At 44.0% G+C, this 15,796-nt stretch overlaps 1 protein-coding gene across 5 annotated transcripts in view; it reads right to left on the bottom strand.

Annotated features, from left to right (window-relative positions):
• The window catches only part of LOC128894376 (sodium/calcium exchanger 3), a 50,058-nt gene that overhangs the window by 6,497 nt on the left and 27,765 nt on the right, over positions 1-15,796 (bottom strand). For 4 of the 5 annotated variants that reach the window (XR_008461533.1, XR_008461532.1, XM_054156065.1 and 1 more), the window contains 3 exons: positions 13,525-13,716; positions 11,739-11,906; positions 997-1,155 (listed from right to left, as the gene is read on the bottom strand). Coding sequence is in view for 2 of the 5 variants with exons in the window: in XM_054156065.1 (XP_054012040.1) it covers positions 997-1,155; positions 11,739-11,906; positions 13,525-13,716 (519 nt within the window). In the remaining 3 variants the exon portion in view is untranslated. The remainder of the gene's footprint in view (positions 1-996; positions 1,156-11,738; positions 11,907-13,524; positions 13,717-15,796) is intronic. The other variant, XR_008461534.1, reaches the window with a different exon arrangement.

Below are 15,796 nucleotides of genomic sequence, written 5' to 3'. Positions count from 1 at the left end.
ACGCAGTCCCTCGGCCGGTGCGCGATGATAAATGTTTCCATTGTCGACATTCCTACAACGTCTTTCGTTAAGAGAATTTGTGAAGTGTGTTGAACCGTGCAAGCTGTTGCGGATGGAAACGTTAGGGTAAGTCGAAGTCATTGCGCTGTTTATCGATGTAGGTACTGTCCTCGATTTAGAAACGCGAATATACATCGACTATCGACATTTTCGGTGCCAAACTTACTCATGAAACTACATTGTTAAAAAATTAAATACTGCGACAAATGTTAAATTATATTTACTCCAAAAACGTACCTATCGCGAAACCGTTTTACCCCTGTTTCGCGACGCCTCGACGACCACCAGCAATAGGATTTTCCAGGTCTGACCGAAACCTCATCAGTTACTCGAGTTATCGATAATTACCAGCGAAAACTCCGCGCACGCTTGCTGGTTGACGTTAATAGGTTAACGTGGTTTAGGTGTACGAAACGTTTACGGTGTTCGGACGATATCGATTTCCCACCTCTCGTTTCGTATTTCAGTCAGTTTCGCGTTATCTATGCATGTATACGTGTTTGGAGGATGCGCACCTTCTGACACAGAATATTTCCAACGCCCAATAGCGATCCACTGGAACCACGTCCGAAATCCTAATACCCAACCGACCCAATCTCCAACTCTCCGTTGTTTAAACTTCGCGAACGATTAAAAATTAAAAAAAAAAAAAACCGTGATTCGCGAGGCTGGAAGTAACCACTCCATCGTCCTCCGTGGCGTGTCCTTGACAGCGCTCAAAGCTTTCCCGTTTGTAAACTGGATTGCACGCAATTAGCGCTAATTGTACTCTCGTCGCTCGTCATTGAGAACAGGACTTATCGCCTGACGGGATTTCGTCATGTAGAAAATTCCGCGTGGGCGCCAGTCGTGTTCCTCCGTTGAATTACTGGTGAGGTGGGATGTGTGGGTGGTATTCCTCGCGTGCAAGGCTGGATTAGGGTGTGCTCGACTTACCGGGAATGCTGGTGCCAAGAGCGACGAAAGCCACCGCTGTGACGGAATCCTTGATTCCCAAAGTGCATCCGAAGTAGGATGCCACGTCCCCGATTACGGCTGTCACCACGCCGATCCCGATTATGCTCACGACGAAGCACAGGTAACCGCCAGCGATATCTGAAATCCCAAGGGGGGTCGATTTTTAATCGTCAGCGATCAACAAACGCCAAAAACTATGTTTGCCTTAATCGTCTACACTGTTTGTTGTGCGTCACTTTTGGTCTCTGGTTTAGATTTATTCATTTTCAAGTTGAGATTACATTATTTAATGTTTCAACATAACGATTAATTAGAGATTCGAGAGACGAGATGGGTCGACGAGAAATACGTCGGCCCTTTATCACCGACGTTAGCGTAAAGAGCAACGAAGCTGGTTGAATTAAAGAACGCGTTGATGTTTACTGGTGTAACGCGCTTGCACACAGCCAAGGCTAAAGCGTTAATTAAGCTCGTCGACCGGGGGGTGTGTTTTTTCCCTCGGGGCCTTTTGTGTTTCGGTTAACTACGTGCTTCAGAGATAATTAAGCTGTTCGCAATTAATCTCTCTGTTTTCTTTTAAAACGCGATATCGAGACGTCAACTCGTTTATTAAACTTCGACGATCCCCTCGAATATCTGCAAGTATCTCGACGATCCTCTTAAATCTTACTATTTGATACGTTTAACCAATGCTTAGATGCTAAGATTTTTACTCGAGCCTAAAGTGAAATTTTATTTGTGTATCTCGATATGTCTAACGGATATAGTCCTTGATAATTCTAGTCCCAAGAAGTCTTCCCACGGGAAATCAATTTTTCACCTACTCGAATCTATGATTTCGAAACGTTGAAAACATGCCACGTCCGGAAGCAGTTTGCATAGTCGTTTAAGTGAAATTTGCAAACGTGATGGACGGTCGTCGAGTGGAAGGGGGTTCGTTGCAATGCTATTATACGTAAGCTCGGTTCTCCCAGGTTTGATTAGCGTACTCCAAACTCTGCTGTATTTGCTAATCAGCATAAGCTCTCGGAGTCGACGTTGAGCCAACCTGGCGAGATTTAAGGCACCCTCGTTATCTCGGCGCTCGAGAATGATGTTCAGTTGCCAGTGTCGCGTCAAACAATAGCTAATTTGACGGGATCAGACGTACTAAAGCGCGAGGCATATTTTTCAGTCACTTCTGCTTGTGCTCGAACGACTCTAGCCTAATGGGGACCTATAGAACGATTCAATATTAACGATTGATTGTAGGACGAGTCTTACGTCCCGTTTGAAAGAAGAATATATAACAATAGTCCAATTTACCGTGACTATATACTTTGTCACACTTTCTAGAAGTATTATTGAAACTGTCGTATCTAGCATATTCTTCAATTTAAATTCCTCCAAAGAGACTCTAGAATTTCGTCTTTTAACGAAACTCACAGATCAAACCAAACTCTCAGGCAATACTTTTTGAAAGAAGTATCTAGCTTGGTTCTTCGATGTCGTTAGCTCAGAGCCCTCGAAACCCTCAGAAACGATTCGAAAAAGAAATTGGCAGTAAATCAAATCCCTCGGGTTCGTTAATCGTTCGGCCAAAGCCCGCAGACTCGCTCTAGCGGGCTTTTCTGTATTTCCATCTACGATCCCTTCGATTTACATTTGTTCCTCGCGATGAATTATTTGTTCTCCGCGTTTCCAGCCAGGGATAGTGGCCTTGACTATCCACCAATCGATATATACATGGATTTCCCCGCGGGGGCAAATGAAAGCGTCGCTTCCCGGTGCTCGCAGAATTTGCATTCCTCGCGTTTGCGTTTGCCTCGTCGTTATCTTTTTTTTTTCCCAAGTTCGGAATAATCCGTCGAATGCTCTTGCGAACGGTTTGGCTTCGATTCGGTCTCCATTATGCTCGTCGGCGTTGTAGTAGGAAGCGTCACGTCCTCTGTGTCTTTTCCCCATTGGAGAAATTGCCTCTGGACGCGCCTTCAAAGGTGCAGAGCTTGCGGAGCAACACGCTGTGCTTTGGAATTCATTAAGATGTAGCCTTTGCTCGTTCGGTCACGTGATGTGCAAGGTAATGGGTGTTGGGCTTGGTTTCTTTGATATTTAGCGAGCTACAGCCGTGCAAACTTGGGGAAAAATAGATACAATTAATTTAGGTGGGACGCGCAAACGTGCTGGGAGCTTTTATTTTAAATTGCAAAATTTTCTTGGAGGAAATTAGATCCTCTAACTGTAATCAATTTTTTAGGGTCTTAAGACGTCGAGGCGCAGCAGCAACAAAGAAGATGAAAGCGTAAACATACTAAGGAAAGAAAAATTGGCGAAAGAAGAGCTTTCGCAGGAGATACGAGGCATCCTCGGTAGAGATAGGAGGTAAACGGTGCCATCGAGGCACACAGTGCTCGCGCGAGGGGTCTGTATGTGTTTTCTGGGCTGGGATTAGGGACGGCGGCACGATAAAACGTTTGATTACTTCGAGGAGATTGTATGGCGGGGGGGGGAGGGGGGGGGGCGCTGGAAATGGAACTCCGCGGAAATTTTATTTGGTTGTTCGAAAGTCTTGGACCTGGGCCGACGCGACGGCGTCTACGTTTCCAAAGTTCGTAAACAGAGTCGGTTAACCGCCGCTGTTCTGGAATTTCTATCCGACGTCTGATCCTTCTGGAGATCCTCGAAACCTACCGACCCGCGAACCAACTTTCCTCCAGGATTTCCAAACTTCGTAACGACCGTAGTTCCCTCGACCACGTGCGAATACCCGTAGCAACGAACCTGCTCGAACGGTCCTCTGTCGAGCTGAACACTCGGTTCTCCTTTTATACGGATGGATTCCGTGAGAAATAACATTTTAAATTCAACATTCTAGCTGGCAGAGTTCTAGCTTTATCGAATGCGATGCTTTGTGAAGCATGTGTTAGTTTTAGAGTATATAGCTTGTATATGTATATTAATTGGTTGTATTTTTGCAAAGGATAAGGTATTTTGCAAATTGTGTTCCAGAATTCGTCTTAGTTACCCTCCATTTCCGGTTCTTACATCAATTCTGGGACACCCTATATGTGTATATTTTTTAACGTGACCTTACAGTTTTTACGGATTTCCTTTACAAAGCCTTCCCATATCTGCAATTTTTCGACGATGGGACATTTCAACCGCACCACTGCTGCCAATACAATCCTTTTCCATCGTATTCCCTCATCGACTGACCCCTCAAAAGTGAATCCACGACTTTTTCAACGTGAATGCCGAACAAAGGCACGACACCAAGCCACGTTAATGGATTCATCGCGTTCGCCAGTTATTAGTTTCCAAGTAACGCCATCGATCCCACTTTGTCGGCGGTAAAACACGAGAAACTGACAGCGACACGCGGCCACGAGGATGGAATCCTCCCAGGACAAATTTGTCGCTAGTCCATCGTGATCAGGGCACGAGGTGGTTCCAGCGACGTGGTTTGCCAATAAATCAAGCCGCAGGTACCCCATCGACGGCGGGCCAATATTCAGGGAAACCAGAGATCGATAGCCACCAACTGACCTGAGAACGCCCTAAATGAGATCTGACTAGCTCCTGGATCCATCGATCGTTTCGATGCACCGCGTTATAATACAATTAAAACTGTGAACGATAACCATTTGCTATTACCCTTTCGACCCTAACGGGACGTATACAGTCGGTCCCATAAATATTCGTACCCTCCGTGTCTATTGAAGGAATTTGTCTAAATTAAATGATAGGCTTGACGTTTCCAAATCAATTTTTCATTATATATACAAATGTAAAGTTTATCCATGTACATATTTCTAACGAAACTCTCTATTCTGAGAGAGAATCGAACAGGGTAAGGGTTGACAGAAAAATGATATAAAAATGCGGTTGTAGACAGAAACGGGAAGGGTACCACGGTTTTCTTTCTCTATAATTCATCTACGCCACGTAAAACCATAAATTCCAAGATGACCAAAGATGGCCTCGGAACTCCTTAATTAAAAACAAAAGAAAAGAGTCTGACCAGGAAAAAAGAAAGAATATCCATGGCCTCGATATGCCAGTACCCAAAGTAGATTAACCAACGACGTCACAGTATGAAAGAACACTAATTAAGAAGACTTCCGTGGGTACAGCATCCCCAGGATCCAACGTCCGCCACATTTCATTGACACGTATCGCCCCGATACGACATCGCAATTTCTGACTTTATTTCTTCCCTGTGCGAGGGGAGAACCACAGGCCCGCATCATGCACCAGAACATTCAGCACGACGTTGATTTATAAGCAAACTTCCCGTTGGCGGCATTGGCGACCGCGGCGCCCGGCGACGCCGCGTAGAGAACGCGAATAAACAAAGTAAAACTCCGTCAGCTTGATACAGTAGTTTCGAGGGCTTTTGCCAGTTCAGCAGGCCTTTGCTCTGTTCGATTGTGCGCGGAAAAATAAAGCGTATTTTTACGGAGACAATGTGCTCGCCTTAAAGTCGAAATCTGAACGTATCCGAATCAAATTTTTTGTTTCGAATCGAACTTTAGTTATTTGAAGACATAGCATAGTATTTCCAGTGTTTCTCTATCGCCCCATTTCTTAATTATTTTCTTAGCCTATCAATCTTGAGAATGTATCCTTGCTTAATCTATTTATTCCACGTATTTCTGCCAGCAGCCCTCCAATCCTAATCCTTCGATTCTAAGCCACGTCCAGTAGGGACGCGAAGGGTGGCTCCAAAGCCCTTGTGAGTCGCGAGACAGACAGTCCCATTGAACGTCTATCCTATTCCTCGTTCGTGATAATAGGTCACAGTGGCAGTAGTAGACGCAATGGCAATAGCAGCTGGAGAATGGCGGTTCCTATACGTCGGAAGGCTGTAACTCTGTGTCCTGCACGGGAGATACACGGAGGTGTTCGCGTGGAACACTTTGTCCTGAACGACGCAACGTAAACGCCAGGCTAATTGCGTGGTACACAATGGACGAACGATCTCTCGGTCTGTTCCCATTTCTGTCTCTCTTTGACCTCCATTCCCTGGGATTTGACTCGCCAGGATTCGGTAGGAAGTTGGTCATCCTGTGCACACTGAGCCGTTAAGTAATTTCCAGGCGACAATTACCTGTTCATTCATCTAACCAGATAAACAGACACAATCTGGACTATGCACAGGAATTTCGCTTTTCTGATTGTTACACCGTGACATAGGTAGATCATTATTATTTAAACTAATATATGCATGTCTTGCGAGTTTCAGAGGAGCCTGGGGGATGTTGAAAAGGAATTGGAGCACAAGAGGAATATCTATTGAATGTTTTCATACTCGAGGATTCCCTCTTATGTATGAGAGGGGATCAAGACAGCAGGGAATACAATAGGAGAGATATCACATAGACCGGAGGAAGTAAGCTTTATCTCGAACTATATAGACCTAGAGAAAGGTGTCGAGGAACATACCTGTCGGTCGAGTAGGTTAGCTATCCTTAGACAGAATCAGAATAGACAGTAGTAGTTGAAAATGGAATCAATGAAGCGATCGTTAACGAACGGGAGAGGTATCACCCATCTGTTATATCCATCCCTGAATGTATCGAGTCCTTGGAGGGCACGAAAGTTCTTCTGAACGTGTAAATAAAATTTCTCAGACAGATACACCGAGGTCGTGAAACAAGAGTCAGCTAGGTATCTGGTTATTCTCGGTAATACCAGCTTTGGCGATGCTTGCGGAGATGTTGTATCTTCGCTTGTTCATCTTGGTATCACGAGATTCAAAGGGGAACGAGATGACACTGGGTTAACGTTTCGAGGACACTCTTGGCCTATTTTTCGGCTGCGACAACGCGGAATGCTATCAGATCCTTCCCGACACGTGCTGAAAGATTTACGATAAAGCGCGCGAGGGTGGGATGTGCTATCTGACACGCTATTTGTCTCCTGCCTCCAACATGGAAACTTTTTCAGACTGGATGTTGGTCACGTCAAACCAAAAATACTTTGATTTTTTATTCGCTGCAGAGATGAGTTTTGCTTGATCAAAGTTGGAAAATGGAATCATTTAAAGCACTCTATTTTATCAGTTAGTTGCACACATATGGGTGCTTTCTTCATTTTTATATTTTTTATATCCTCTATTTTACGTCTCCTCTGTCAATTTATTTATTCTAACGTTTATCCGTGGCAATTATTTGCGTATCGTAGTAACCCAGCTACCATAATAGCCAATAATGGCGGCGACCGTCTAGAACAAATTTAACGTCGCGCGTAGTGCTCGTTACCTTACTGCAGCCATTTTAGCTGCGTCGACGGCGACGCGAGAATGTTGCAAAATTGAATTCGTCCCCTTTCTCGATTCTATTTAGGCGCACAATAAGCGGACAATAATGTTCGCAAAACATGCGAAGATGTTCCGTGTTCGCGAGTAGTATACCGCCGCCCCTTTGGAGCTCGTTCTTCCTCGTTATGTTGCACCCGTAGCCTAATCGGATCGGTGTAATGCGATTCGGCACATACAGCCTAGGCCAAGAGTCGTGCCATTATCTGAAATAGTTACACTCGATGCGTCTACGCGTCATGCAGTGATTTAGCAATCGTCGAAACTTGGAGATTCCTTTAGAAACAAACTGTGATATATCGTTAGCATTGTTAAAAATACTTGTACGAGTATAGATGTTTGCTTCTGAGATGTCACGCATAGATTAGAAAGAATAAATCACTTTTATGTTCCTTTTTCTGTCGTAGGGGAAATCTAAAGACCTCCCAAGCCTTTTGGAGAAACCCACGCAATGCTCAGGCTTTCCCCTCGGCAAAGGTGGCAGAGATCTCCACTAAAACTCTCACAGTGTTCCTCCTCGTGGCAAGTAGGGGAGCTCTGAGAACGTCCAGAGGCAAAACATCCAGTGTCGCGTTATCACGTCTAGGTAAAGTTTCCTGGGTTGGATTTAATAAGAGTTGGATCTTATTATACATTGTCGTTGGGACTGTTCGCTGTTTTTGAGGTACAGTCAGTCCCATGAGTATTCGTTATTCTCTATATCTATTCAAGAAATTTGTCTAAATTAAATGTCAAGTCTGATGTTTCCAAATAAATTTTTATTATAAATATAAGCTTGTTCATGTACATAACCATAATGGAACATTTATTTGAAACTACTTCGATAGACATAAAGGGTACGAATACTTATCGGACTGACTGTACATCCTTGGAAAAGACTGAACAGCTCGCTATTTCGCGATGACTACCAAAGTCAACACCCTAAACACACTTCATGCAAACGTATGCCCTCATGCTAGCACACAGCTATTGACTCTGCCATTATGGGAGCCCCCTCCTATCGTTATAATTACATCATCCATTTAAACGAATAGTTTGCATCGAGCCTCGTTCAACAGCTCAGGCCGGGAATTTACGAAACGGCCCCTTGCTGTCGTCTCGTTTGCTTCCGCAGAGAAACGATTCGTAATCAGCATTAACACTAAACGTACGAGCACTACATATCTATTCTTACCATAAGGGGTCATTTGACTTCTTTTGAAATGAACGTTGATTTTTAGAAAGAAATTCTCTCAACTTATTAAAAGGCATGGACTGCATGTCGAGGAGATTCTATATTTTATGAGGTGTATAGAAGGTTTATTCTAGGGATTTTATATTTTATAAAATGTATAGGATGACATAAAAGTCTATTTGCAAATTTTAATTCTACTTAAAAAATTGACATATAGAACGAACCTTCCAAAAATGTATTTTAAAGCATCATACAGGGGCACACAAATCTGGACAGTCTCTCTCTAACAGACGCTACTACCCTACCCCCTATAGCGACAGAAAATGCCAGTGCTCGGCACCTTCCAAGCCTCCAAAACAAAGACCCTAACAACGAGGAAATAATCACTTGGACGAAAACAGGAGGATTCTCGATCCTTGTTCGGGCTGAGCCAGGAAATTCGAGTTCTCGACAGATCGATAAGTAGTAATAATCCGTGGAGTGCGTCTACCATATCTTCCCATTACGAACCAGTGTACAGCAATACCTCTCGACCGGTAGTAAAGCCTATCCCAAGCGAAATGAAATTTCCGCAGGTAATTTCCGCACGGGCCGCAATCCCGGAGCAGCCTGCCGGATATCGATCGACGTTGCTAACCCCCTGCCCCCCCCCCCCTCCCCCGCTTATTTGACAGAAGTCTTCTCATTCTGACAACCTGCACGAGAGAAACGAAATTACGCTTTTAATTGAGAAAAATATCCGCGCGATTACGATTCAACCCATCCTGTTCCCCAGAAGTTATTATTCGGCTGATTCGCCTATACACGGAAAGGATTACTTGAAGCAAGATTTCCCGAATTCACGGGGATACGATGCGAACGCGTGTAAAGATTATTCTCTGTGCAGAGACTGCGGTGTGTCGTGTGCACGTAACCCTCGAGGGTCGATTTAATCAGGGACGCGGGGTTACCAGGCGGCTTTTCTTCACCGCCCTCTTTGTACTTGGGGTTTACGATCCACTGGTTTATCGCGAGCAAGGCCAAGGAAGTCCAGGCCGAGAAACGCGAGTAACGAGTTGTTAGTCGCTTCCCAGTTTACTACTTCTCAAAGCAGAACACTCGCTGTCACGTCGTAAGCTGCTGACAACTACTTAAAAACTGTTCCATCAACCGTTACCGTCCTACTTTTGATAAATCGCGTGTTTCAACGCCGATATTGTCCCAGAGTTGCGCTACATACAGTCAGTCCCATAAATATACATAGAAGGTACGAATATTTATGGGACTGACTGTACGTACTGTTCACTCGTTAGACGAATGAATCTGGGATTTTCCGGTGCTTTAAAATCGTAAACTTCTTTTTACCAGATGACATATGTAGTCTTCTCCTTCGCAAACAGTACATCCAACGATATTCGAAAACCTTCTTTCTCTCTTTCCCGATAGATGAATCGCGTGATATATCGCGATCGAGGCTATAGAAAACTCGGCCATGTTTAAACAAGGGTCGCCAAAAGCGAGTAAAAATCGGCACGAAATCACGAATTTAAAAATTATTCGTTTTAATTTTCGCAACGCCAACTGTTCTTCCGGCTGTTGGTTTTAATCGGTAACGCGCACACACATACACGCGCCATCCGCGGATATTTGCATCGAGAATTATTCTCTCGGAATAATCCTGCAGAATTTTCGAAACGTTCCAGGAAACAGCGCGGAGCCAAATACATCTGTAATTTGTTTTTCACCGGATGAAATTAGAATTTCATTACGCCGCGACCGCATCATCTGGCTCGTTGCGCGTCGAAACTTTTTGCAATGAAATTTCGGAACGGCCCTCCGTCGCGCGAGTCCCAGACCAATAAAACGCCGCGATGGAAGCTGTTACAGCCATTGTTGGAAATCTACGAGTCCTCGCACTTTACTGCAGTTGTTATTCTATCATGGTATGAACGTGATGGCTCTTGAAAAAACATTTGCAACCCTTCGAATCATTTACAGAATTTCCTTGTGAGCTATGTTTACCTCATTTATTATCCAAACCTGTACATTCATTCGAACCGAATTCATCATCATTTCAATATTTAATTTCGCTCAGCCCCGGCATGGTCAAACTCACTCGCCACATTTTGGAATCGCGGATACTTTATTCAACCCTCTCCCAGCCAGACGTACAAAATTTATCAGGGAATAATCCCCTTTTCCCCAGGCTTGAAATAGTTTTCGAAACGTCGAGCAGTCCCTGTACAACTTTCCTTCGCGCTTTCCCTGGACGGGAAGCGACGAAAAACAGTGGTGGAAAATTGCAGGAATAAAGTTATCCTTTCCAGGAAACTCTCCTGCGAGAACGAGGAACGCGCTCGACCATCTCGAGTACCACTTATCGATCGACTAGCGGAGGATTTTGGAGAGATAAGAGCATAGTACGTAACTCGCCCCAGTGGAAATTATTGGCTCGATAAAACTGAGGCTGCTGTGGCTGTAGAGATCTCGGAGATTCGACGGTATTATTAAATCTAGTCCTGAAAACTGTAACTGAAATTAAATACGATAAACTAGGATCGGGAAGAAAGAGAAGCTGCCACCTCCTGGTTCGTTTTTATTGGTAGCAAGGAAGAAACAAGATAGGGTAGGATAAACTAGGATCGAGAAGAAACAGAAGCTGGCATTCTGGGTGATTCCTTGACGCATTCTTTGAGTCTTTTACTTGGGTTAGAGCACTACATTAATTCATTTATTATTTATTTGCAGTTGGAATCTCTTCGACTCGAGGTAAGAGATTTTTATCAATCGTCTGGTTTTGATTCGACATAATGGAAACTGACAAGAATCCTGTCTGTATCTCTTTATGTTGAAAACAGTTCGAGGTGGATCGTTCGCAGCTGTAACAAGATATTTCACGCAACACTTGTCACGCCAGAATAAATGTAGCCTATCCTGGAGCGTGTTGACAGACACAACTTGCTCGTGTCAGTTGCAGCACTATGGAAATCTCATCGCCAACACCCTCATCGTTCCATGCCAACTTTAACCCTTTGCACTCTGCGCCATCTCGTTACAAAATCCGCGAACAGGAATTGTCTATCTTTGGAAACGTGTCTTTTTGGGTATTATTTGGTTTAGTCAATTTTTGTTGTTTAGTCACTTACAAAAAGTGAATGAGACTGAAGTTAGATTTACGCAACGATCGAGAAGTCTGCGGCGCTTGAGCGTTGCGATCTATTTAGCAAAGTGTCGAGGGAATGAATGGTGGAATTCGATATCTCGACTCACCCGTCGGCGGAACGAAGGCGAACAGCACCTTCCAGAATATCGTGACCGAGTGCATGAGATAGTCCATGGTGGATGGCGTGGCTGCCTCAGCAGCTCCTTCCCCTTCGTCCTCGTCGCCACCGCTGACGGTCAACGCCTCCGTGAACTGCTCTTTCCATGAGCTGGTGCCTGCAAAGAGATATTCCAGCGATCAGCATAAGTGGATTCATTATTACAGAACATCAAACCGTCCACGAGTCAACGAAAGGTCTAGGGAGCTGTCTAGCACGGAAAGCTCCTTTTCCCATCGCCAAAGCGATATCCCTTGCGATTAACGTAAGTAGATTCGGTATTTTGGAACATCAAGGCCTCGAGCCTCGGTCGATGGAAGGCCTGAGGAAATATTCAGCAGGATTGAAAGTTCAGGCGAACTGCGCAGAACTGGCCTGTAAATCGGCGCTTGTGGGGAGGAAGAAGTCGGTCTATTACGCCCTGGCTCCTTTTGTTCGACGGCACGTTTTGCATTTCACGTTTCGCCCGCCCTTTTGTGAGCTGAAATCGGCCCTCCACCCCTCAACTGTTCCGGAGACACGCCTTCACGCTTTGATGACACGTCGACTGTCAGGTTTAAAAGAAAATCTTTGCCAAGTCGCGTGGCTACTAGAAGAGCAGGTCTAATAAAATGGAGCCTGACTTCCGATAATCTCTACTCAAAGGTATTTGTTGCTTTTAGGAGACTGTGACAGGAGGGGTAGATGTGATTATTCTAAATCACAATTTTCTTCGCAAAAATGTCGGATGGCGCTTCGTTTTTGAACTTCACGAAAGAAACTCTTGGGACAACCTAATACTTGAGCAAAATATATTTTTGCATGGACCTGGAGGAGGTTGACCTCAGTTTTTAAAGCAGGCGTTCCAGAGATCGCTCCAGAGATTATGAAGGAGGTCCAAATCTCAAAGAATGTCAAAAGAAGCCAAAGGCAAAGGCAAATAGGTCAGGCACATCTGTATTCTACATTTTTTTTAATGAATTATATTTTTACAGTGTTCTGGAAGTGGATGTTGGAAGTTTCTAATGCTAGTTCTTAAGCTACCACTGCCACGCGACCCTTTGCAGTTACATTCGACGTATCAGTATTTTTTGACACGTTTCATCTAATAATTTTCCAGATCTCCGGTTTCAATGATATTTACATAATCACGCATACATACATAGGTAGGTTGTAAAGTAGGGTCGCATTAGAATGAAACTTAAACGAAGCTTAATTTCACCGCGGGTCCATTTGAATTTAAATTTAAATTCATATTCAAATTTAATTTCACGCCGCAATCTTTGCTGCCTCCTGCCCCAATTTCAAGATATAGAGATTCCCTTCTCTATTTAACTCTTTGCTACCTCTCTCCCTCTTTCTCTCACACATTTTTAAAATTCACTTTGCTCCGCTTCGAACACAATTTTTCCATTGTTTGCTCCAAAAGCAATGTAGGATTTCCAAAGAATTCCAATCAAGTTTCAAAAACCGTTTCTCGCAACGAAAAACGTGACCTCGGAACTCTCCATACCGAATAGGCGACCCATCTTCCGTGCTTGAAAGTCGGGCCAAAAAAAAGGCGCAAAAATATCGTAAAAATGAAACTGCACAGGAAACCGTTTCCGAGTTACAAAGTTGCGAATGGGAAAAATTCTTGAAGCTGCCGCGCGTTTGCAGTTGCGCGCATGATGCTTGAAAAGTGTGTGGACGTTTCCGTCGGTTGGGGGCGTGAGAAACTATCCTCGAAGGATCTGGGATTTGCGATAGAGTCTTACCTAGTAGTATGGACGCGTTGGCTCTTTGAACCAGCTTGTCCACCGTGTTCTTGAACTCCTTGGACTCTTTGATCCTTATCTGAGCCCTGGCCACCTCGCCCAGCTTCGGTTTCCCCAGCAGTGCCATCTTCTCCTCCGCTGTTCTCTCTTCCGGTTGTTTCATTTCCGCCGCGACTGCGATCCCTGCCTCGGCTGCAAACGAAAAATCACGTTTTACTGCTTACGCGGTGCCTTTTGCACTTCTCACATTCACCTTCATCGTCCAATACATAGGAAGAGGCTTAGATAAGCACATGGAAGGGTTAAGCGTGTAGGATCAACGCTAGAACTAGAAAATCTGGTTTCTTTTCATGAATTAGCCCAAGCTTAATATTCTTTCATTAACAAAAATTGAGCAGGGCTCCTTTTTGAGTGTCTATAAGTATTACAAATACTTTCTTCTATTCAAAAAGTATTGGACGATAAAGTATGTCTACGAGGGCAAACTGATATCGAATACATTAACTAAAGAGTCCAAGGGTAAACCAATCATAATCCATACAAAATCAATATTCAGATTTCGTTGTAATATCTTGCACAAAAATAATGAGTTCATTTCTCCTTTTATTAAACCACGTTACGCTTCATAAAATTCAGAAGCATACCCACGTACTCGTTACGAAAAAGAAAATATCGAATTTTGCAGCGTGCATAGCGAAGAGGAATTCAGAGCCTTTGTTTTTCAAATATTGAAACTTTCCCTTTGTCTGACTAGGATCGTTTTTTCTCCCCTGACTCTTCAGTTTCATGCGCCGATGTCTGACTATATACAGGTTCGTGTCACTTGCGCGTATTTCTCCATCCATGTAGCGCTATGAATTCGCCTACCTACGCTACACCGCTCATGCATACTATAATTTGACCGGTTGGTCGCTCGAATACATTCTCCTGTCTTCCAACGTTTTTTTTTTTTTGTTTCGTTTCTCTTTCTCTTTTCCAGGTTTGCACGAAAGAATGTATTCGAACGAGCACACGCGTTTGTCGCGGATAATCATTACTTCTGTTTCTTCTATTCTACGGTTAGCGGGTCGTAGCTACGCGAGATATATGTACAATTGAATTAATTAAATCAAATATACCATAGGGAAGTTCAATCTTAAACGGTAATAAAACGCCTTCGCTGAAATGATCGAGTTTAGAGATCCTGGAATTTATTTCCAACCTCAGGCCATTAACAGATCCCAGATATCGCAGAACTATAATGGCAGCGGCAACGGTTGTCCCAAAATGGATCGCGAGTTTCGGTTAGAAAGAAACCGTCCATTTCACGGACGATAACGGAAGACAGCGAAGAAAGTCGCGACGTCTGCGGATCGTAAACACATTCCCAACCTCTAATATCGCGTTATAAGTTCGCTAGAGTCCCGCTATCGTGGGCTCGTTCCACAAGGGGAAGCACGAAAACAAAAGTTGTACAGACTTACGACTGTACGATGGCTTCCTCCTGGACGATTCCCAAAAACCACGGAATTAGCTTTCGTGGAATCGTTTTACGTGTCTGTGGTTGATAAATCTTTCGATCAATGAGAATTTCACTTCACCGTCGATAGAGTGCAGATCACTGTGTCGACAATATAGGTCACTCTGTTGATAAATGGATCGATCAAGGCTCTAGGTTACCAAGGCTTACCGACAAAGTGTGTTACATTATCGATAGAACGTGAGAGGTATACATATTAATCGACCCCTAACACGACACTACTTGTTCTTCTATTAGATTACCATTTCGCTCTTTCTTGAGTCTGGAGTGAAACTACTCCATCCGTGACACACTTACGTACTTAGCTGAATGGACTTTTAGATGAAACGCAATAGCGTTGTAACTTAAGGAATCCAAGCGTCAGGTTATTGTCGTAAAAGCGTGCAGCGGTGGAGGGTCGGCTGGTCGTCCGCGGGCAGCGAGTAAATTGGAAGTTAAGGATTATCAGCGCGAAGATCGCGGCGCGCGAAAATGGCCGAGGTTACCAAGGGAGAGGCTCGTAATCCAGATAAGAGCCAGTTCCCGGGGAAATTTCTTTATTAAACGCTAGAGCGGTCGATTCGCGACCTTGCTATCTAAACCACAAGATGACTTCCCCTCTAGAGGTCCACTGATATTTAGATGAGGTTCGTCGCAGTAATGGGGCTTGCAATTCCGAAGATAATGATGTATCGGTGTGAGTGATTTGAGTTAATAGTCAGAAGATATTCAAAGTGAAAGTTTATGAAACTATTTGTGGAACAGTGATAGTGT

This window comes from Hylaeus anthracinus, unplaced genomic scaffold (assembly GCF_026225885.1).
Source record: "Hylaeus anthracinus isolate JK02 unplaced genomic scaffold, UHH_iyHylAnth1.0_haploid 3, whole genome shotgun sequence".
Lineage (NCBI taxonomy): Eukaryota > Metazoa > Arthropoda > Insecta > Hymenoptera > Colletidae > Hylaeus > Hylaeus anthracinus.
Note: the sequence above shows the minus strand (reverse complement) of the source record. Positions and strands in the feature narration are given on the sequence as shown.